Here is a 22,513-nt window from a genome sequence, read left to right on the forward strand (position 1 = left end):
AGAGGATACATTTTGTCACTGGACGATATAGTTCTCAAACAGCTTTCCGCCAGGTCTTCTTATCTAAAGCCCTGACCTACTAACCTTAGATTTGTTTTTCTAGAAGTAGTTTCATTCTTACAAGATTAAGTAACAAATTTTGTGAAGCTGTTTGGTAAAAGAAAGAAGGTACTCGGTCAGGAGTTATGCATTTTAGGCCTACATCTGTCACTACCTATCTGGGGCACCTAAGATAAATCACGACACTTTCGGACTGGGCTTATTTGTAAAAATGACGAAACTGGACTTGACTAGAATTATCCCTAACGCTGAAGCCCTTTAGAAAAACTAAGCACTGAAAACTCGGTTTAGGTGAACCATGTCCTCCACCTCTCCAGGTAATGCAAATTTTCATTGTCTTCATTCTGGGTACTCTTAATGCAAGATTCTGGGTTAGTTCATCGAAGCTCAATTTTATTCATGTTAGGGGGACCCTTGCTTTATACTTCTTACTACATTGCTTGGTCTTGAAAAGTTCCCCAGGATGGCCCTTTCTGAAGCTTTGCTGATTCTACATGCATTTCCTGGACCTGTCTTACTCCTTACTTTGTAGAAAAGTGCTTAAACCTTTTTCTGGCCCTGGATCCCTTGCAAATGTTTTTCTCCCATCTAACATTCTCACCACCACCACCTTCAGCCCACTTAATTCCTACATATCAATTCAAGTGTCACTTCCTCACAGAAGCCTTCCTCGGTTCTTCAGTATAGATCAGGTTCCTTATTTGCACTCTTTGACACATTCCTTTTCCTTCTCTCTTTACACATCTCAGTTTGTTGTTTAAACAAACGAATAAAAACTCCTGGAACTCTTGTATAAATACTGTTTTTAAGTGCTCTGAATGAAAACTAAACTGAAGGGGAAAGCACTTTAAATAAGTCCTTGCATTGTGGTTGTTTTTAAGCAGTAATAATAAAGGATATGAAATCGTTCCCCAAAGAAGTAATCGTTATGATAAAAAGCAAACATTAGGATTTCTAGTTTTAATTCTATTTTATATTCAAAAATAATGACAGTCATCAGCCATATGCAGCTATGGATGCAAGAAAGAAAATCAATCTTTTACTTGCCCCTTCAGTACTGCAGGCACTGTTGACAGAGCCTGTTGCTTTTGAGGTTTTGTCAATTGGACCTGAAGTTAATTTAGAAACTTTGTTCAAAGGCACTGCTGCTTCCAGTCTGGAGTGCTACAATTATTTTTCCTTTGTTCAAGTTGCCACTTCCTGATTTAATGAAGTATTTCAGTGCATCCTGGTACTTCTGTTCAAACCTTTTCAACTAAAATAGATTGCAACTCTATTATCAGGCACATTGGACTACCCTTCTCAGCTCACTAAATTAAACCTCATGAATTGCATTTTAAATACAATAATTACGTGAAGCACAGTACCTGTCTCTATCTAGTAATTAATGGTAGTTTTTTGAATTGCACTTTGGACCATTCTGAAGATCATTTAGAGCATTTTTCTGGACTATACTTCTTGTGTCCTCTCAACCCAAAGTCCAGGACAATGAGAACTGTGAAAGCTTCTCAAGAATTTTTAAGGATTCAGGGATCCAGCAGGACATTGGCATAGCATTACCTTGCTACATGAGAAAAGAACTGCAATCATTTATTGCACGTGAATGTGACAGGAACCAGACTAAAGCTTTATCATCATCTTATTTAATCCTCACAACAAATGGCTTTATTTTAGAGATTATTCCCATTTTATAGATGAGGAAACTGAGATTGTCATGTGGCTAAATTTATAAAACTAAGAGGTGGAATAGCTCTTGGGGGGTGGGGAGATGGTATCAAAGCTAAGATGACTCCAAAACCCATATTATTCAACATACTATAATGCCTCCCTCAGGGAAGAAGTCAGCAGTTGGCCTCTACATGGCCTAAATTGGAAGGCTGTGTTTCTAACCTAAAGAACAGCATGAAAATATTTGAAAGGTAACCTGTTACTCAAATATGGGGTAAATCTAAAACAAGAATCAAAAATCAAATATAGAGGGAAACTCACCAATTTATAGGCAATTTATCTTCAGGGAGGTATTCCTTCTTCACTACTCTCATCTTTAATAAATTTCCAAAAAACATACTTTACATTGTGTCGAATTTCGGGCACATACTTTATTGCACTTAATTATTTACACATTCACTTCCCAAACTAGAAATGTTTATTCATATTTTTAATCTTCATAGCTCAACACAGGGCCCGGCACAGAATAGGCACTTAAATATTTGATTTGCAAAGCATGACCACTCACATATCCATAATCTTCTTTTTACAGTATGAAGGCTGATATTCTGGCTCACAAGTATATTTTGAGGGACGGAATAAAATTTTCAATAAGTTCTTTTTTTGAAAGCTGAGAAGCAATTCTTGAGTTTATTTTCAAAACCAAGATGATGCTCAGATGAGTATGTCAGGTGATTTGGTCATAACTGCTTTGCCTTCATTTCATTTTTAATATGAAATGATCTTTAAAAGACAAATACCAAACATAGTCTCCTTCACACCACTGCTTTTTCCCTTCCCTTCATTTTGTCTGTCCTTATGAAAACAAAGGATTTATTCTAGTTCTCACCATCATGCTCTGTTAAGAGCTCTGGTCCACTGAACAATTTCTGATCCTGTTAGAAGTTTTTACTTCAGTTTTTGCCACATATAAAAGCTGTGTGTCGAGACTGAAGATTATCCACTATCTTCTCTTCTATCTCTACGCCTTTTTCTACTTCTGCCTCTGACAGCAATAACTTGGTTTCCGAGTCTTTGGTCACAATAACCACAAAGGAACGTCGTGACTCAAGGATATTGGCCACCACCACTTGATGTCGATAAACTTCCAAAGCCTTCCGTGCACGACCAATTACAATGGAGGGGTCAGTTTCCAACTTAAAGGAAATTATAAATGCTTTGGGAGCCCAGTCTTTAACCAAAGGAGAAAGCATTTTTGGCACCATCTTCATTGTTATCTGTATTGAAAAAGGAAAAGCTAAATAAGCAAACAAGGGTTACTACCAACCAGGTCATTCTCCTGGGAAATTACAGAAGTGGGGACTTAAGAGTTCTGCCTAATCAGCCAACATACAGCTGTATACAGCTAATTTTAGTGGAATTTCTCACTGTCAAACATTTCAAAGCACATTAAATGCTTATTTTAAAAGCCTTGGTTCTATAGGATCCAGAAGCATAATTCCAAGATTTCTTACATATTCTGGGGCAAACCATAGCTTTTGTATTAGCCTCCTGCTCTGCCACCCTTGTCACCATTAGCAGAAGTCTAGAGAACAGCATTACAATTTCTCCTTGTCTCTAATTTTTAAATTAAAGCCTCAAATTAAAAAACACAAATGATCTGTTTATGTAAATGTTATTTTAGCATAAGCCCAAATAAACACTTCCATCTAAAGTATTTCTTTCACTGGTAGAATGGCTATTTGATTCCATTTAAAAATTGTCACTTGCAACACACCTTAGCAGTGAGGAAACTGAACTGGTTTTATTTTCACATGATCAAAACTCTACTACCCTATTCCCAATCCCTTCTAAGGAGACGGCTGAGTTGACTTGTTTTGTGTACTTTCAAGATGGAACTAAGAAACAGGTAATAAACTAAAGCTTCCAGAGTTTAAAACATATGAAATCACTAAGCTAATCATCAGGATTTCTCCTCAAAAAGTTATTAGCATAAACACCTTCTATGCTTTATTTTTCTCCTTAGCATTTATGACCAAGTAGTTTTTATTTGACTTATTTATGGAGTGTCTCCCCTGCAGAGTGTAAACAAACAACACAAGAAGATGTGTTTCTTTTCACTGCTATAGTACCTGCATATAGTAGGTACTTAATATTTGTTTAAGGGATGAATAAACTATTAAGCAGCAAGTACCCCACAGGTAGTTTCTCCTGTTCAAATTCTACTTGTATCCCCAATAAATGCTTAAGACCTTGCTCAGGATACAAGAAGGCAGATCATCTCAACATTTCAACCACATTACCATCAAGAACCCTTTCCATACCACTTAAACTACAGCAATAACCCCCAACTAGTGGACCCCTCCACTTTCTCCCTAACCCACCTTTCATACGAAAGCCAGAATGTTCTTCCCAAACAACAACTTAGTTTCATTCTCCTACTTATGTGTCCCTTGGCTCCACAGGATAGAGTCCAAGCTCCTTAAAGAAGGAATACTCTTCTGTGAAATAAGCTGTCTCTCCACCCCACCACTCTCCCTGCTCTCCAGCCTTACCAAACCACTTATACAAACCGTTCTTGGTACTGTGAAATGTCCTTCCCCACTTTGTCCAGCATACCCTCTATTCATCTTTTAAAACCCAGGTCAAAGGTCATCTCCTCTAGGAAGCATTCCTTGACTCACCCAAGGAGTGATTCACTCACCCATACCCTGACTGTCCTTTGTACAAACCTCTACTAGAGCATTTATCACTGTATTTTAATTATGTCTGTGTCCAGCTAGACTGCGAGGTCCTTGAGGGAGGGTGGTGCGTATTCATCTCTCTACCTCCAGTGCCTAGCACGTAAGGAATGCAGAAAGGCCATTTCCAGGTCAAGAGTGAATTAATCCAAGAGTGGTTATAGGGGACCAGATCTCTGTAAGAGACGCCCCCATCACCTGCAGTGGGCCCCCAGATGACTGGATCTTGTGTTCAGGCATTTCAGAGACAGGAACGTAGAAATCTGACACGGCCGCAGCCAGGTAAAACATCGCAGACGAGCCTGCAAAGAGAAGCACAGGGTGTAACAAATCAGGAACGGGTATGGGATCTGCTGCGGATTCCGGGCTGGGATCTGTGGGTAATCAGAAGGTAAGGGTTAGAAGTGATTGGGGAGTAAAGATCTGCCCGTAGCCTGCGGACTCCTAGGGCACGCACCTAGCGGATTGAGCGCCTGAGCCGCAGCCTGAAGCAGATGCAAATAGTCCGCTAAAGTGGTGAACTCTACAGCCAAGAAGGTGCCGGCAGCCGCAGCTTCCTGGTAGGTTCGCAGAGCTGCAGCAAAGCCCGGGAGCATCTTCTCCTCGGCCTCCAGGCACAGCAGGCCCGAATGAGCTGGGCCGGAGGGCCGCAGAGCCAACAGCCAGGTCTGGGGCGGGAAGCGGTGGGCAAAGGGGAAGGCAGAACGAGCGCGGTACAAAAACAGGACCCCGTAGCCTGCGGCCAAGAAGGCCTCGGCTGAGGCTGCGCCGCGCCGCCCGCTACTGAAGTTGTCCAAGAAGCGCACCGGCCGCGCTTCCAGTGGGACCTTGGTGCCCCCTGACGTGACCAACACCACCCTCCGGCCCTGCGCGCCCAATGACGCCGCGAAGCGAGCCATAACCTCTGCAGCGCCTGCAGCACCAGCAGGCTGAGGAAACTCGGAGCCCAGGTCTACTTCCGCCATCAGTCCCAGAGGGCCTTCCAGATCCTGCGTACGCTCCAGAACTGCCGGCGCCACGCCCCCTCGCCCGCATACCTTGTCTTATGCGCAGCCGCAATAGTGAGTGGGCCGGTCAATACCTTACGCTTGGCCTTAGGTTCCCACCTTTCAAAATCTGGAATTGCGCGGTTTTTCCGCTCCAGAGCCCAGGAGCGAAGTTAACACTACATGGAGGGGAACTCTCGATTGGGCGGGCATCTGGAAGGGTCAGAGGACCTCATGTTAGTTTCCTAACCTTGTGTAAAGAACTGGCCATGTTTGACCCTTATCGGCCACCGTAAAGCCTTTCCCGAACTTGTAGTTCAGTAAGACTGCTCGGCCACATAACGTTTGGGAGTTGTAGGTTTTGTTTTTCTTTACCTCACAGATAGACTATAGTTTTCTGTCAAACCACTCCCCTCTCCCCTCCTTGAAATATTGGAAACGAGAGCGTGGTGGTCATGTGACTCCGGGGTCCTTCGGCGTATCCTCGCCGGGCAACCGTCCTGGAGACCGACACAGCTGGCTGCAACATGAACGTGGTCTACCCGCTGGCGGTGCCCAAGGGACGCCGGCTCAGCTGTGAGGTTTGCGAAGCCCCAGCCGAGCGAGTGTGCGCGGCCTGCACAGTCACTTACTACTGGTAGGCCCTGGAACGTGGCACCCAGGTGCCGTATCTCCATCCCAAACCCTTCTCTGGGCTTGGGAGCACCATGTGAGCACGCAGGTTCTGCCAGGGACCCCTCAGAGGTGCTTCAGGACTGGTCATTAAGACCCCTGTAGCCTTATCTGCTCCTCCTCCCCTGCTTATTCATCCATCATCAAATGTTTATTAAGGGCATGGTCTGTGCTGTGCACTGTTCTAGATGCTGAAGTTACTGGGTCAAATTCGTAGACCAGTTCCCTCAAAGATCTATCATTCTAATAGTGTAGACAGAGAAGTAAACAGACACACAGAAACAAGAGAATTTCAGAGAGTAATAAATGCAATAAAGCAAATGTGATGGGGGGTTAGGCAGACAGCCGCTGAGCTGAGTTGAGGCTCTGAGGTTAGATTGTTGAGGATCTGAAGATAAAGTAGGATCCCCCCATGGAAATGGCTGGAGGAAGAGTAGTGCAGCAAGGCTCTGAAGGGGGAAAGACTTTTTGAGTGTTTGAGGAATAGAAAGGCGGCCAGTATATCTGATGTGCAGCCAAGATGGGGAGTGTTTGGGAAGGGAAGTAAAAGATGAGGTAGAAACATCCCCTGGCCTTTGCTTCATATTAAATCCTATTTTGGACTTGAGATGTAAACAGCTAGGTTGTTTGCCTTCCAGAGACCTAGCCCAGTTCTCAGACTGACTTGTGTTTTGTGTTTTTTTTTAAATGTCATTATAATACACACCTACATGAGAAGTACTGTCACTCGGGGAGTGCTAAGCCCTGGGATTGATGAAGATGGAAGCATGGTGAACCAGTATCTAAAAAAGTAGCATTTGAGCTGAGTCTTGAATGGTTGATAGGAACTTGCTAGGTGAATGAACAAGGAATAGGAGTAGGGCATTTCTGCTGTCCAGGACTGCTTGGGCAAAGGGTGGAAGAGTTGGCTAAGAGCTGAGTGGAGAAGGTAATAGTTGAAGGAGTAGTTGGGGTTTTTCATACTGCAGGCCAGGACCCATTAGCAGGAGGTTAATAAATCTCAACCAACATTTTGAATTGTTTCTTAAAACTTCTTAGTGTTTTGTGTGGATATATATATGTGTATGCTGTTAAAATATATTTCTTACTGTGGGTTGAGTCAAAAGGTTTCAAAGTCAATGTGATAGGTAGTGGTAGGAGTTTAACCAAGAAGATATAAATTAGGGCCAGATGATGACTTGAGATCAAGACTAGGGAGTAGGAAGCCATGGATGGTTTTGAGCTGAGGAATGGCATGCTCTCATTTGTGTTAAGGAAAGATAACAGGCAGCAGCAAGGAAGATAGATTAGTAGGAAGACACCAAAGGCTGCATAGCCAATTGAGAAGCTGTTGCAGTGGTTCCAGTGAAGCGTGATGGGACGTGAATGAAGATAGTGGCTCAGGGAACTGGAAAAATAGTTCAGAGGTAAATCACTGGAACCTGGAGAGCAAAAGAGAGGTCAGAGTCAAGAATGACTTCTCTGTCTTCACCTGCTACTCACTGCTCTTAAGAGAAAAGCTAAATACATGAACATGGTTGACAAAGCCCTTCATAATGAGCCACTATTTATTGCTGCAGCCTCACCCCTAAGTTCTTTTTATTCTATGCCTCTGTCACACTGAAAATTCATCTCTTTCATTGTGTCCTGTTCTGTATCACCTCGAGGCTTTTGCACATACCGTTCCCTCTTCTTGGAACACTCCTCTCTCCATTTCACCTGGCTAACTCCTCTTTGTCCTTCAGGTTATCACTTGGTACAGGAAGCCTTACCTTACCTCCTCCACCCTTACATACTTCTCTCAGACTAGATTAGGTGTCCCTCTTAAGTGCTCTCACAGAACTCTATACTTTCCCTATCCTAACACTTACAACATGGTGTTAAAATTTATTGTTTAATTGTCTGTATTCCCCACAAGGCTGTAGGCCCCAGAGAAGGCTGGGATAGCATCTGGCTATCATTGCTGTTTGCTCTTTGGTAACTTTATTGCATTTAGAATACAGTTCAGAATTTGTAACACAACCTACAAACCCCTACATGATCTGGCCCTGGATACCTCTACCTCATGTCCCACCACACAACCCCTCTTTTCCTTGTTTTAGCCACAGAGGATTTCTTACAATTCTAATTGGCTGTGCCCTTTCCTCCCTCAGTTTCTTTGCCCAGGCTGTTCCCTCTGCTGGAAATCTCCCCTTCAACTACAAACCTTCCTTACATCCTTGAGTTCTCAGCTTAAATGTCGTTTCTTCAGAGAGGTCTTCCTTGAAAATCCAGTCTAAACATCCCCTTCCCATTATTCTCTCTCACAAGTACCATTTTTCTGCATACTTATTTAATGTTTGTGACTTTTGCTAGACATAGCCCCAGGACATACCAGGCACTCAGTGAACATTTGTTAAATAAGTGAACTTCTAAATGGATAATGGACCTGTTAACTGAGGCAAGGAACCCAGAGGGAAGAGGTGGTAGGTGACAGATTTGGTTGGGGACACAGAGTGTGAGAGGCCTTCAGGTCACCTTAGGAGAGATGGCCAGTAAGCTGCTTTAAGGTCAGGTCTGGCCCTCAAGGAGAGAGATTAGAGCCCTTTGCCTGGCTTGAGCACCTTGAAACACCCTGGTCTCCTTAAGCCCCCCCCCCCCCCCCCCCCCCCCAGTCAGAAGCAATTCCTTCTTCTCAACTCACTTTGCTGTTTCTCTGTACCTCGGGTAACTCTTATTTTCTATCTTTGTTTTAGTTGTTGGCAAGCATGTTTTCTCTTCAATTTGATTATGCTCTGTTAATGCAAGATATTATGTTGAATGCATGTAGACAGACTGTCATACGTATGATTTCTTTTGATCTGTATCAGACCCATCTGTGTATGCCCCACAGTCTCCAGCAAAGTGTCTTAAAATGGTTGGCACTAAATATTTGATGAATGCATGAATAAATGATCACCTTCCATGCTCATATCCTCCATTTGTTTTCTGTCTTCTTTTACTCGCTTTTAATTCTCGTTAAGGTCTTCTCTTCTTTTCCCCTCTCTTTTCTCCAGACGTCTCTACCCTTGTACCCTGGGGATTTCAATGCTAAAGATTTTCAGTACAGCAAAACTGAGATAATTGTTCTGTATCTCAAAAATGGGTTTTTCATATACCTCTCCGCTACATGGTTTTGATGAGAAAATGTAAAGCATCTAGCACTGTGCCTGAGACATAGTTGGCACTCAATAAATATTCATTATTTTCCCTCATTCCAAATTTAAGGAGCAGGAAGGACAGTCAATTTGAATTTGTGAAAAATTTTTTGTTTTTCAAAAAATTTTCCTGATTATAAATGTAATTCAAGCTCACTGCAGAGAACTTGAAAATACAGAAAATAAAGAAGAAAACAACCCATATTTCTGTTACCAAAGGCAGAGGATTCTTTGTCTGATGCACTCAAATGATCAGTTCCTGAGACATCATGGTTTCAAGGAGAGAAAGCATTTATTGCTAGGCACGAAGCAATTTTTATCAGCCCAAAAATCTCTCTCCCCGAACTGCAGTAAATTCTGATAGTTTTGTAGTATTAAAAGATGGGCAGTTGATTCTTGAAGATGATTGTATAACTATATAGCTCTTAAGGTGTAACTGTGTAATTGCAAAAACCTTGTGACTGCCACTCCCTTTATCCAGTGTTTGGACAGATGAGTAAGAAAACAAAGACAAAAAAATAATAAATAAATAATATGGAGGGATAAAGGGTATGATGTTTTGGGTGTTCTTTTTTTATTTTTATTTTTATTCTTTTTTTTTGGAGTAATGAAAATGTTCAAAAATTGTGGTGATGAATGCACAACTATATGATGATACTGTGAACTATTGATTGTACACTTTGGATGCATATTTGTTATGTGACTATGTCTCAATAAAATTGCATTTAAAAACAAAAAAAATGGGCAGGTTTTAGAATAATAAGCACCATGGCTTCAGATGATGTAATTAGTGGTGATCTAATTCCTAATCATGCACAGACTGATTACATGCTTAGTCACAAAACATACGTAAGAAATGGTGGCCTTAATATGATGATGGGTATGATTTTTAGTATTATAATGAGATAATAGGATAATTATAGCTTAGACTTATAAGATAAAGTCTAAGCTACTGCACATGTCAGGCAGCCCATTTTGGTTAGATTCAGCTTCAGTTAGCAAGATAATTTTGGATTTGGTGTGGGTTAGTTTGGGGCTGAACCAAGACCCTTCATTAATAAACATTAGGGGCTGTCCTTGGTGATCATAAGATTGTAAAGTCGAAAAACCAGATAAAATGGGTACAAGTGAAGGTTAGTCACAAAGTTTTTACAATCATAAGGGCACAAGATAAAGGCAATACAATGATTATCAGAGATCAAGGCAGCTGGATTACAGTTCAGAGATTTCAGTCATTTCTCTCTGTCTACTCTAATATACAGAAAGTAAAAAGGAATATCCATACAATGATTCAGTAATCCTAATCATCCCTTAAATCCTAACTTCTAGGTTACACGTCCACAACCTAGAGATTAATAACCTGGCATTTCAGTGAATTTTTTCTAGTCTTTTTCTTTAAATGCATTTATTTTATATACTCTGGGAATTCTGTGTATATTGTTCTACATTGGATTGTTGAATATGTTCCCAGGAAATAGAACATTTTTAAGAAAAGGCAATTTCATTGAAGTATACACAAACATTACTGACAGGTAAAAGAGGCCTCAGTAACAGGTTAGCAACTCATAGCATATAGATAAGGGTAATTTGCAAATACCCCTTTTCCTTTTATTTAACATTTGGGGCACAAATAAAAATACCTTCATTGGCCAGGAGGGGAAAAAAACCATGAAGTGGATGTAATGATAGGAAGCAGCAGGATCTGCAGTAAAATGGAGAATGAATGCCCTGCCTAAAGACATTCAAATTCAGTAAAAAAAAATGAAAGAAAGAAAAAAGAAACAAAAACAAAACATGTCTGGCTCATAAGCTACTTGATGTGATCCCTGATTGAAGACATTTATCAACTCGTTTATGCATGGTCCTGTGCTGGTCTTAGGGGCAAAACAGATGAATAAGAAAGGAGCTCACAAATTTATAAAGTGACAGGAAAGATATGTCAAATGCTCTCAGCAGAACAAAAGGTCAGGGCAGTTAAGTAAGTTAACGGTTAAGTAAGTTAACGTTTCTGTTGCCCACACAATTACTCAACAAGCCCTTATTTGATAAATACTCTGTAGAACTCAACTATTTCTACATCTTAGTTGTTAAGTCCTTTTATTGATCTGCTTACGTTAATTCTCTACAAAAAAAAAACTTTTAAAAATGACTTTAGTCATTTCTATGATAGCATTAGCAGTTTATAAAGAAAATACTTTGTTGCCTTTCTGTTGTCCTGGAGGGAGAGAAGGTGAGAGTGTTACTGGAAACAGCCACACGCATTCATTTGTGTATTGTTTATGCCTGCTTTTGTGCTACAACTGCAAATTTGAGTAGTTGCGACAGAGACCATATGGCTCTCCAAAACTGCAGTAGTTACTATCTGGCCCTTTACAGAAAAAGTTTGCTGACCACTGGCCTAGAATATTCTTTTCTTCTATTCTCCTTCTCCTCCTTCTTTTTAAAGAAAAGACATTTCATTTTTAACAGTCAAAAATGAAAAGCGTTCTAGGCAGTGTCAAATTCCACCTACCATAACGCTATAGTTATACATTAAATATAATTGCTATCTATACATATGTAAAAATATAAAGTTCTATTTCATACAATTGAACCCTTTATAGAAATCATTTTAAAAGTAAACAGAACTTCTCAACATTAATATGAGGTGTAAGTTCTTCTAAAGTTTACCTTAAAGCTTTTAAAACAAAATGCTAAATCTAAAAACACTGTCCTTTCTGTCAGTTTCCCAATTAAATCTACTTAAAACAAAAATTGATAGCTCAGTCACATACTACTTAAATAATATTGTTCAGGTATCTCTAAAATCCTCCATTTTTTTCAAGTATGGAAATACAACTCAAATATTCCCTAATACAGTACTAAGCAGAGTATTTAGGAAAGACTTTATTGTCATATGACACAATATTTTTTATTTCTTCTATACATTTTGAAATAAATTCCAAGTTTTTGTTTTATTTTTCTTCTAAAAGGCCAAAATTGTAATCTACATTAGGGTAATTTTGACTGTGGTAAGACAGAATGTAAAATATAACCTTAATATCTTACTATAAAACTAAAGGGTAACATTATAAAAGGAGTCAGTACTCAAACATACTTCAGGATTAAACCTCATCAAGACAGAAATATTCATCATGGAGCTCTCTGCCATTATCTGTAGCTTCGCTGATAAACAAATCCTGGTTTTCCAGAATCTCTGCTTCAGAGAGTTTTTTGTCGCTATTCAAATCCATTTCAGCAATGAAGAACCTCCTCTTGGACAATGCCCTGATTATTGGGTACTACCCGAGATAACAGCTCTGAGGGAGCAAGCCTGCCATCGTTGTCTTTATCATAATCATTCACAAATCTGTCTTTCTCAACAAGTATCCATTCTGGATCTTCATTTGTAGTTGTATCCCACCCAATTCACCAAGAAATTCTTCCAAACTAATAAATCCATCACCTTTTTTGTCTTGTTCTTCTAAATCCTCTTGAATGACAAATTCTGTCATATAATCAACTTCTTCAGGATCCTCAAAGGCAATAAATTCTTCAAGACTCAAACCAGGAACTGAATCCTGGTTCGCTTTTTCAGATCGCTTCCATTCCTTTAAATGAAGCTGCCTAAAAGACTCCTGCATCATCTAGAGCAGTGTTCTCGTCGAAGTCAATCACAGGATCCTGGATCTGAGTGTTGTATTCATCCCATGCCACTCTACCATCACTGTTTTTTATCATATTCCATGAACTATTGCTTTGTTTTTTGCATAGCATAATGTTTAAAAAACACGTTTGAATACACGAATTGTGTTCACTTTAATTAAGAAAGCCATCTGAGTCCAAGTCAGTTCTCTTTATGATTGATTTCAGTCTTTTGTGCTGCTCTTCAGGGTTGAGTTTAACATATTCATCAACTTCTTCCTGGCTGCCCAGCAGCGCCTGGTGGTTGTAGTTGCTGCAGAGCTTGCCTTCTGGGTAATGCAGGTCCTTGGTGTTCCAGTGGCCTCAGGCTTGGACCCAGCCATGGACACGGAGCTAGAATAATGTTTTCTGTTATGAAATATGTATAACTGGAGTCAAACTAAAATAATAGTGAAATCAAATAACAAAGAAATTTCTAAGAGTTATTTCTAATCAGTTAACTGCCTCACATTTAAGTGAAATATGTAATAAGCAACTAAAAAATGCAAAAACTCATGAATGGCAGAACCATGGTGGGCCAGCTGAGCAAAGGAGCCACTGTGGCTATAATGCAACAGGGAGATTCATCCATAAAACCAGTTCTCCAAGTCATTAATATCTGTCCCATTCCTACGGGAAACAGTCCACCCTGTTATCAATTGCTTATGAGTGATGGATTGAACACTCTATCCTCTTTCATGTTGGCAACACAGTTGAACCCTCTTGTTGAGAACAAACAATTGTCCAGCCACTGTGTTTGCCAGATTAACTGATTTATTGTTAACACTCTGCAAGATGGAAGGAGAGTAGTTATTTTAATGGAACTAGAAGTTTTGAAATCAGCTGAAGCAGTTAGATTGAAGATTGGCAATCCAGTACCCTATAAGGAAGGACATGGGCAGCAGCAAGTTGTTCCTACTCCGGTCTCAGCAACCAATCCACCAAACAGCAAGCCCCAGCAACAGAATGGGAGTTCAGGAATGGGTTCCACTGTATCTAAGGCTTTTGGTGTCTCAAACATTCCCAGGGGAAAACAGTCCAAAGTGGTACCTATTGCCAGCCTTACCCCTTACCAGTCCAAGTGAACTATTTGTGCTCGAGTTACCAATAATAGGTCCATACCTGGAGCAATTCCTGAGGGGAAGGAAAGCTTTTCTCTTTAGAACTGGTTGATGAAGGTGGTGAAATCAGGGTTACTGCTTTCAACAAGCAAGTGGACAAGTTCTTCCCCCCTACTGAAGTGAAAAAGGTTTATTATTTCTTGAAAGGCACCTTAAAGATTTCTAACAAGCAATTAATAGCTGTTAGAAATGACTATGAGATGACCTTCAATAATGAGATGTCTGTCATGCCCTGTGAAGATGGTCATCACTTATCTACAGTTCACTTTGATTTCACTGGAGTTGGTGACCTAGAGAACAAGTCTAAAGACTCACTTGTAGATGTAATTGGAATCTGCAAGAGTTATGAAGATGCCACTAAAATAATAAAGAAATCTGATAACAAAGAAATTTCTAAGAGAAATATCTACTTGATGGACATGTCACAGAAGGTGATGACTGCTACTCTGTGGGGAGAAGATGCTGATAGATTTGATGGTATCAAAGGAGCCAGAGTTTCTGATTTTGGTGGACAGAGCCTCTCTGTACTGTCTTCAAGCACTGTCCGTGTGAATCCTGATATCCCAGAGGCCTATAAGCTTCGTGGATGGTTTGACTCAGAAGGACAAGCCTTAGATGGTGTTTTCGTCTTTGATCTAAAGAGTGGAGGAGTAGGAGAGAGCAACACCAACTGGAAAACCCTATATGAGGTTAAATCAGAGAATCTGGCTAAGGTGACAAGGCAGCTGTGTGGCAACAGTGGTGTATCTCTGCAAAGACAATTGTATGTACCAGGCCTGCCCAACTCAGGACTGCAATAAGAAAAGTGATGGATTAACAGAATGGATTATACCGCTGTGAGAAGTGTGACAGTGAATTTCCCAATTTCAAGTACCGCATGATCCTGTCAGTAAATATTGCAGATTTTCAAGAGAATCAGTGAGTGACTTCTTTCCAGGAGTCTGCAGAAGCTATCCTCAGACAAAGTGCTGCTTATCTTGGGGAATTAAAAGAGAAGAATGAGCAGGCATTTGAGGAAGTTTTCCAGAATGCCAACTTTTGATCTTTCACATTCAGGATCAGGGTCAAACTAGAAACCTACAATGATGAGACTCGAATTAAGGCCTCTGTGGTGGACATGAAACCCGTGGACTACAGAGAAAATGGCAGAAGGCTGATCATGGCCATCAGGAGAAATGCCACGTAGTAATGTGAGAAAAGCAGTGCTAATGGGGCAGAAGTTTGAAAATAAAGAGCTAAAATGAAAATGATTCTCTTCCCTTGTTCCCACCCCCTGCCCTCCATGTAACAATTCCACATTACCTGCACAATGTAGCGAGGCTCTTTATGGTAGACTGAGCAGTTTCCTAATACGTGCATCTTGGAACCCATTGGGAGGCAAAGGGAAAATATGCTCTGATGTCTGTAGATATCAGCTGTGTGTGTCAGATGTAGGGGGTCAACCAGCAGGTTGTGTGGTACCAATCGCTCCTTCTCTCTTCAGGCTTTTGTCAATTTTTTGTTGATTTTATTAATATTTCATCATCTTTAAGCAGGAATTATGCACAAGTAATTGACCCTAAATTGCTGACCATGAAATAAATTATGTAACCGGTGTGTTCCTTCTCCAGTGGGGACACCTTTACATCTCAGGTTCCTTCCTGGGGAGGCAGAGAGCTAAGAAGAATGGAACCTGGGAATTTTAGTAAGTGTGTCTTCCTAGAATTCAAAGGCTTTCTCTTTCTAGAGGTGCCATATAGTTGTTAATGCTTGAAATGGCAATACGGTAGAATTCTTAGTCAAAGATATATCTTTTGTATCTGAAGAATATCCTTCCTTCAGGGTTTAATAGACTGATTCAGATAGATGTGATATTAATCAAAATAGTCTCTTCTGAGGAAGGCTGATAAGCATTGACTTGATGTCCCCTAGGGAAATCCAGGCAACTACAAAGCATTGCTTTAGTTTTCTCTTCAATTAATGTTGCATTTTGGGTTGGTGAATGCACATTTTTCTACCTGTACATATTTCTTGCATTTGTATGTTTCATTTCTTATTTAAAGCTATGTTAAATAGAAAAGATTTGGAAGGGAGAGCCCTTTGTTTCCCTAGCTTTATTTTAATGAACAGTATCGTCTCTGCTTGTGAAACACCCCCCCCAAAAAAACCCTCATGATTGTATGTACCTAAAAAGCAGAGCATCAAAATACATGAAGCAAAAACCGAAACAACTGAAGGGAGAAATAAACAATTCACCCAAATAATTGGAAACTTCAGTAATAAATAGAACAACTAGGCAGAAGAACACTCCACTCTATAGTAGCAGAGTATATATCCTCAATGTCCCTTATGAATATAGGTACAAAAATCCTCATCACAATACTGGCAAACTGAATCCAACAGCATATAAAAAGGATTACACACCATGACCAAGAGGGATTTATCCCAGGAATGCAAGATTGAGTCAATATACAGTGTAATCAACCATACTAATAGAATAAAGGACAAAAACCACATCATTGTCTCAATAGATGCAGGAAACATTTTACAAAATCCAGCACCCTTTATGATAAAAAACACTTAACAAGCCTGAAATACAAGGGAACTTCCTCAGCTTGATAAAGGGCATATATGAAAAACCCACAACTGTCGTCATACTTAATGGTGAAAGACTGAAGGCTTTCCCACTAAGATCAGGAATAAGACAAAAATGTCTGCATTTGCCACTTCTATTCAACATTGTCCTAGAGATTTTAGTCAGGACAGTTAGGTAAGAATATGATATAAAAGTCATCATGATTGAAAAGGAAGGAGTACAACTATCTCCATTTGCCAATGACATGATCTTATATATAGAAAACCCTAAAGAATCCACACATAGAAAAAAAATATTGCTAATAAATGAGTACAGCAAGGTGGCAGATACAAGATCAATACATGAAAGCCAATTGTATTTCTATACACTAAATACAATCGGAAAATGAAATTAAGAAAACCATTCCATTTACAAAAGCATAAAAATACATAGGAATAAATTTAACATAAGGATTACAAGACTTGTGCACTGAAAACTATAAAACACTATTGAAAGAAATTTAAAGAAGAACTATATAAATGGAAAAATACCCCTTATTCATGGATTGGAGGACTTAATATTGTTAAGATGGCAGTACTCCCCAACTTGATCTATAGTGGTATCCCTATCAAAATTCCAATTGTCTTTTTTACAGAAATTAATAAGTTGATCCTAAAATTCATATGGAATTACAAGGGACCCCAATTAGTCAAAACAATATTGAAAAAGAACAATGTTTGAGGAATCACACTTTCCAATTTCAAAACTTACTACAAAGCTATAGTAATCAAGATAGTGTAGTGGCCTGAGGATAAACATATATATCAATGAAATAAAATTCGGAGTCCAGAAATAAACTCATAAATCAATTATTTTGGGGGGGGGCGGGGGGAGAAGGTGCTTAGACAATTCAATGGGGGAAAGAATAGTCTTTTCAACAAATGGTGCTGGGATAACTGAATATTCATATCCAAAAGAATGAAGTTAGACCCCCTTCTTCATACCATGTACAAAAAGACCCAAATGTAAGAGCTAAAAGTTTAAAAATCTTAGAAGGAAACATAGGTGTAAATCTTTATGGCCTTAATTTAGGCAATAGTTTTTTAGATCTGACACCAAAAGCAAAAGTACCCAAAGAAAAAATAAATTGGACTCCATCAAAGTTAAAAACTTTTCTGCCTCTGATATCCCTATCAAGAAAGTGAAAAAGGCAACTTACAGAATGGGTGAAAACATTTTCAAATCATTTATCTGACAAGTCTAGTATCCAGAATACATAAAGAACTCTTAAAGCTCAACAATAAAAAGCAAAAGACACTATTTAAAAAAAAAAAAATGGGCAAAGGATTTCAATAAACACTTCTCAAAAGAAGATACACAAATGGCCAATAAGCACATGAAAAGATACTCAACATTCTGTTATTAGGGAAATGCAAATCAACACCACAGTGAGATACCATTTCACACCCACTAGAATGGCTACTATTAACAAAATGAAAAATAACAAATGTTGAAAAGGATGTGGAGAAATTGGAATGCTCATAAATTGCTGGTGGGCATGTAAAATGGTGCAACCACTCCTAGGTATATACCCAAAAGAAATGAAAACATATGTTTACATAAAAACTTGTGCATGGGCATTTGAAGGTGGACTTGGTTAAAAATGGACATTTTAGACTCTAGGGCAACCACTAAGACAATTTTTTAAAGAAGTATATTTGATACACTAAGTGAGGAGCTAAAATGGAATGGAATTAAATGCTCAATTAAAAGCAGAGAAGGCAGAAAAAGAAACCTCTGGCAATGAATAGCGTACAGGTTTGTATATATTATGGCCCCCAGAAGAAGTCATGTTCTTTGATGCAATCTTGTGGGGCAGACATATTAGTGGGGATTAAGTTGGAACTTTTGAATCAGGTTGTTTCTGTGGAGATCTGATCACTCAACTGTGGGTGATGACTCTGATTGGATAATTTCCAAGGAGGTGTGGCCCTGCCCATTCAGCGTGGGCCTTGATTAGTTTACTGGAGCCCTATATAAGCTCAGACAGAAGGAGTGACCTAGCTGCAGCCAAAAGGGACACTTGAAGAATGCACTGGAGCAGAGAGTAGCTGCAGCTGAGAGACAGTTTGAAGACAGCTGTTGAAAGCAGACTCTTGCTCTGGAGAAACTAAGAGAGGAAAAATACCCCAAGAGCAACTGAAAGTGACATTTTAAAGAGGAGCTGCAGCCTAGAGAGGAACGTCCTGGGAGAAAGCCATTTTGAAACCAGAACTCTGGAGCAGATGCCAGCCACATGCCTTCCCAGCTAACAGAGGTTTTCCAGATGCCATTGGCCATCCTCCAGTGAAGGTACTCAATTGTTGATACATTACCTTGAACATTTTATGGCCTTAAGACTGTAACTGTGTAACCAAATAAACCCCCGTTATAAAAACCAAAAAAACAAAAACAAACAAACAAAAAAACTTGTGCATGAATATTTACAGCAGCATTACTCAGAAGAGTTCCAAAGTGGAAACAAACCAAATATCCATCAACCAATGTCTAGATAAACAAAATGTGGTATATCCATACAATGGAATGTTTTCAGTTATAAAAAGGTAGTGCTGATACATGGTACAGTGTGGGTGAACCTTGAAATCATTACGCTGAATGAAAGAAGCCAGACACAAAAGGCCACATATTGTATGATTCCATTTATGTGAAATGTCCAGAATAGGTAAAGTTATAGAGACAGAAAGTGCATTATTGATCATCAGGGCATCGTTGGGGGAATGGAAGAATGGGATGTGACCTCTAAAGGGTTTCTTTTTGGGGTGATGAAATGTTTTGGAATTAGATAGGGTGATGGTTGTACAACCTTGTGAACATACTAAAAAACACGAATTGTACACTTTAAAATGGTGAATTAAATGGTATATGAATTATATCTCAATTTAAAATTGTTAAAAAAATAAAACCTCATTGAGGCAAGGGTCAAAATTGGGTAATAGATTTGGGAGTCATTTATAGAAGCAATTGTTCAAGGGATGGGAGTGGACACTGTAGGAGGGCCATCCAGTGGAACTTACACAATGATGGAAATGTTCTATAGCTGCATTGTTCAATTGAGGGCTTAAAAATACTAAATATGTACATAAAACAGAAAAGCTGTATACTAATGTCACGGTGCTTCCCTCTGGAAAGCTAAAAACATACCGGCTTTGGAGTACAGGCTTAGAGTCACTACTTATCTCTCCACACCCACCTTTCCTTTAAAATGGTAATAACAGATTTTGTTTTGTTTTTGAAGAGTTAAAATAGTTACATGCAAGGCCACCTGCTGCGCCATTCTTGTGGAGTGTGGGAGAGGACAGAGTAGGGTGGGAAGTGAAATTCAAAGTGTCTTCTGTGTGTGAACGGCAGCCTTAGCACACAGACTAGGATGCCAGTGGTGCTCCTCCTGAGCATCAGGATGGCCCAGGTTACAGCAAAGCATGCTTGTGAAGTGTCAGAGAAGCCCATCAAAGGTAAATTCCTTTTCCTTCCTCATGGAAAAGACCCTCAAATCCCTTAGCTTCGGTGTTCAGACATTTTGAAAACACAGAGTTAAAGTTGCCTTTGTTGTTATTAAGCAGAATAACCACTGTTTTAAGCAGAATAGTCACTGCGTCCCTGTGTGCTTCAGAACGTGAGCCTCCTCTCCCCCCGCTCCCCCATCCCAATACATTTTCTACATTGCAAGATAACCGCATGAAAGAAAAGATATTTGAGTCTCAGAAATATCTTTGGGCTCTCTGCCTAGTTTGCGCTGGACTTCCTCTGTTGGTGTCTAGGGCTATGCCCGTCATATGGCTGACAAGATCTTGGGTTTTGGGTCAGAACAGAGATACAGTGAATGATGCCCATGTCTTTTATTGTCAGTGGTGTGGTGCATCAAAAAGCTGATTGGCGCAGCATCCATGAGAAGATATGTCAGCTCCTGATCCCACTGCGTACTGCCATGCCCTTCTACAATTCAGAGGAAGAACGGCAGCATGGCCTGCAGCAACTGCAGCAGCGGCAGGTACTTCCTGTAGGATGTTACAGGGTTAACTCATGGGTGCAGTGAAACTGCCCAGGACAAGGGTTGTACTGTATTGTGTTGAGATTACTCATTTGTAAGCTCTTGTGAACAGAGACTTTGTTTTCTGTCCTTATGTCCTCAGCAGCATTCAATCATTTGCTCCCCATGTATGCCAAGTACTGTGATAAGAGCCTGGCCATATAGTAAGAGGTTAAAAAATGATACATGGCTATATGAGTGAATAAATAAAGGAGATTAGGAGAACTAGTCCCTAGTACGATGGCATTGGTAGCATCTCAGTTACTCTAAACAAATTAGTAGTTTATAAGCCATGAATCTCTAAACACCACATTCAACAATTTTAATGTTATGGCACTTTGATAGTCACCTTAGAACAATGCAGAGTTCGAGTTCTTTCTGATATTAGCAGGATAATTCCAGAAGGAAAAAATAGGTGTTCCTGTCAAAATTAACTCAAATAGAGAAGCAGTCGCTAAAGTTTTGTTAGAAATATAAGAATAAATGCATTTTTTTCATTTAATAATTTTATATTGAACACTAACATATGCCAAGTACTGAATTAAGATGAAAAGACACATGTTTCTAGGCCTGGAGCAACTAAAAGTCCCAATTTTGCCTTTTCATATGACGTATTCTAGGTCTCATGTTCATCTGAATGCATGCAGGCTTACTGCATGCCCTCAACCAGTTCATTAGGTGTTGGTCTTATCTCTGGGTATGTCTATATCCGCATTTGCCTTTTACCTTTAGATTATTTCAGAAGTCCTATTTCTTTCTTCCACAGAAGCATTTGATTGAATTCTGCTATACTGTAGCCCAGAAATACCTCTTTGAAGGAAAACATGAAGACGCCGTCCCAGCAGCTTTGCATTCTCTTCGCTTCCGTGTGAGTGTACACGGCCTGAATTCGGTAGAGCTTGTGCCTGCTTACTTACTGTTGGCTGAGGCTAGCCTTGGTAAGTCAACCTGTCTTAAGACCCCTGGAACCCTTAAGAAGTGCAAATTGGGTCATACCAGTGGCCCAAGAGTCCAGTCTTGACAGTAATACAAGATACCTTTTGTGGAAGAGCAGGGTTGCTGTAAAGAGTGGAGAAGATGATGTCACAAGATTTTAGCCACAACTGACAGAAATCCACCCAAGCTGGCCTAAGCAAAAAAGAGGGGATTTTTTAAGATGCTGGGGTATCCCAAGGGAGTAGAGGCTTCAGGTGGGACTAGAATTAGAATGCTATAAGAAACCAAGGCTGGTGTTTTAAGTCTCTCTCTCTCGGACCTTGTCTCTTGTCCCTGCTTCCCTCTGGGTATCTGCTTCACTTTTTCTCTTTGCAGACCAGATTTTTCTACTCTGCTCACTACAGAAGACAGCTATCCTCAAATGGCATATACAGCTCTTAAATTTGCATGTCCTCCAGGTTCAAGTTGGGTATTAGAAACTAATAGCCTCTGATTTCCAATTACAAATTCCTAGAGAAAAGAACTTTGTTGACTCAGCTTGAGTGTGGTATCTACCATTGGTCCCTGCTGTCAAGGTCACATATTTCAAACAGGAGATATAGGGGCCCATCCCTATGATGGGAGAGGCAATTCTGAGAGTGGGGAGCACAAACTTAGCAGACACCCCCCACCTGGTGGGTACTACAAGAAGGGAATTAACATTTTTGAGCATCTGCAGTATATTAGGCAAAATGCATACATCTTCATAGCCACTAATGGAGGAAAAAAAAACCTTTCATGAAAGTTTTTAAATTTTGAAACAAACACAAACTTACCAAAAAGTTGGAAATACACTACAATGAACTTTGTTTTCCTGAACCATCTGAGAGT

The 22,513-nt window shown here is 39.9% G+C and overlaps 2 protein-coding genes and 1 pseudogene across 5 annotated transcripts in view; 2 read left to right on the plus strand and 1 right to left on the minus strand.

Annotated features, from left to right (window-relative positions):
- Positions 1-2,128: 2,128 nt before the first annotated feature.
- Positions 2,129-5,510, minus strand: PPCS (phosphopantothenoylcysteine synthetase). 4 transcript variants are annotated; one of them, XM_037827522.1, is made up of 3 exons: positions 5,372-5,510; positions 4,668-4,771; positions 2,129-3,005 (listed from the first exon to the last, which is right to left on the minus strand). In XM_037827522.1, exons 1-3 carry the CDS (start codon positions 5,502-5,504, stop codon positions 2,682-2,684), a joined length of 561 nt encoding a protein of 186 aa, XP_037683450.1. In that variant the 5' UTR covers positions 5,505-5,510; the 3' UTR covers positions 2,129-2,681. The 4 variants fall into 4 exon arrangements, with proteins under 4 accessions (XP_037683450.1, XP_037683448.1, XP_037683451.1 ...); XM_037827520.1 differs by having other exon boundaries at positions 4,927-5,486; XM_037827521.1 differs by having other exon boundaries at positions 2,881-3,005; positions 4,557-4,771; positions 4,927-5,492.
- Positions 5,511-5,766: 256 nt separating this feature from the next.
- ZMYND12 (zinc finger MYND-type containing 12) overlaps positions 5,767-22,513 on the plus strand; it is a 44,937-nt gene continuing 28,190 nt past the window's right edge. Inside the window, exons 1-3 of the mRNA XM_037827519.1 lie at positions 5,767-6,092; positions 20,527-20,668; positions 21,474-21,645. Of these exons, the coding sequence (XP_037683447.1) occupies positions 5,983-6,092; positions 20,527-20,668; positions 21,474-21,645 (424 nt within the window). The 5' untranslated portion in view covers positions 5,767-5,982. The remainder of the gene's footprint in view (positions 6,093-20,526; positions 20,669-21,473; positions 21,646-22,513) is intronic.
- Positions 13,476-15,252, plus strand: LOC119527468 (annotated as a pseudogene).

The sequence above is a fragment of the Choloepus didactylus genome, chromosome 2, assembly GCF_015220235.1.
Source record: "Choloepus didactylus isolate mChoDid1 chromosome 2, mChoDid1.pri, whole genome shotgun sequence".
Taxonomy (NCBI): domain Eukaryota; kingdom Metazoa; phylum Chordata; class Mammalia; order Pilosa; family Megalonychidae; genus Choloepus; species Choloepus didactylus.